This window comes from Propithecus coquereli, unplaced genomic scaffold (genome assembly GCF_000956105.1).
Source record: "Propithecus coquereli isolate 6110/MARCELLA unplaced genomic scaffold, Pcoq_1.0 Scaffold316, whole genome shotgun sequence".
Classification (NCBI taxonomy): Eukaryota; Metazoa; Chordata; class Mammalia; order Primates; family Indriidae; genus Propithecus; species Propithecus coquereli.
In genome coordinates this window covers 2,584,861-2,586,520 of record NW_012148797.1, presented here as the reverse complement: position 1 = coordinate 2,586,520, position 1,660 = coordinate 2,584,861, and the positions used below count along the sequence as shown (strand labels likewise).

General features: G+C 34.8%; 1 protein-coding gene across 1 annotated transcript in view; it reads right to left on the bottom strand.

Annotated features, from left to right (window-relative positions):
• Positions 1-1,660, bottom strand: part of HCFC2 (host cell factor C2) — a 57,828-nt gene that overhangs the window by 48,348 nt on the left and 7,820 nt on the right. The window contains exon 4 of the mRNA XM_012650250.1: positions 216-424. Within this exon, the coding sequence (XP_012505704.1) occupies positions 216-424 (209 nt within the window). The remainder of the gene's footprint in view (positions 1-215; positions 425-1,660) is intronic.

Genomic DNA, 1,660 nt, shown 5'->3' with positions numbered 1-1,660 from the left:
AGAGTTACTGCCATAAATTAATTATTCATTTGTTCAACTGGATTTATCAGCAACCATTCACAACACATCTCAGGGGCCCCTGTGGCTACAAGTGCTGGTTATAAATCTAAGTACAACTAAATAAATATTGCAATCAAAAATATTTTTCAGAGCATTTTTTTAATTTGTCTTATTAGTCATAACCAATTCCTGAGCCTGAATCAAGTTAAGCTTACCTAAGTCAAGTTGCCATAGGTCATCCAGGCGAGCACCACACATTCCGCCAAAAACATACATTTTAGGACTTCCAGAATCTTTTTTGCAATATATAACAGCTGTGTGGGATTCTCTTGGAGAAGGCACAACCCCTTTAGTCACGGGAATGCTCCAACCCACAACACCCGAACCATGCTGTAGCTCCAACTCATAGAAATCATTTAAATATCTAGGATATCATGAAAGAAATTAAAACATTCAGATAATATATACCCTTTACTTGCATTTTGTTTCTACTTTTAAAGAAAACGTATGCTCATTGTGAAAAATTCATATAGTACAGACAGGCATTAGGAGAGAGAAACCCCAGACCTCATTCATTCAACACATACTTATCAAACACTACTATGTACCAGGCACTGTTCTGGGGTTTAACAGTAAACAGAAGAAATTAAAAAAAAAAAAATCCTGCCATCATTTATACAATACACTCATCAATGACAACTATGGTGGTTTTAAAACATAGCTGCAAATCCTCTGACACTCTTCGCATCAGGAGATTGGGTCTATGTCTCCTTCCCTGGATTTTGGGCTGGTTTGTGACTGCTTCAATTAATAGCGTATGGTGAAATGACACTGTGACTTCTGAGTCTGGGTCATAGAAGGCCAATACAGCTTCACTAGAACACTCACTCTTGAAATTCTGAACCATCATGTAAGAAATTCAACTCCCACAAAACCACCCTCTGGAGAGGCCATATGTAGTCACATACGGTATAGAGCCAGCTGAGTCTGTCCTAAGGCCATCTCAGTTGAGGCACTGGATATAGGAGTAACCCTTTGATTATCTATTGCTTTATAAAACTTTAAATTCTTAAGACTATTTTATTCATCTTCTTATTCCCATTACCTTGACAGTGGTGAGTGAATAGTTCTGAAGCTTTGAGTCAACAAATAAGAAATTTAAACCTACTCTTCTTAGCATTTCAAATCCAAAAAGTAAAATTAAATCAGCTACTTTATGTTCTTTTTTTGTTGTTGTTGTTCAGAATGTACATTTTTGGTGGATGAGTTCCACATAAAGGGGGAAATATTGAGATTTCACCTCATGATCGTGAATGGAGATGTACCAGTTCATTTTCTTATTTAAATCTGGGTGAGTCTTTTAAGAGTTACTTATTGAAATAAAATTATTAGCACTTTATTTTGTTGTTTAAGAACAACAGATTAGATAGAATTGAGAGTCCAGAAATAAACCCTAACATTTATGGTCAATTGATTTTCAACAAAGATGCCAACAGAATTCAATGAAGGTCAATGGTGTTGGGACATCTAGATATCTACACATAAAAAGATAAACAGTTATTTTACCCTATATATAAAAATTAACTCAAAATGAATCACAGATAAAAATATAAGAGCTAAAACTATAAAACTTTTGGAAGAAATCAGAGGAAAAAATCTT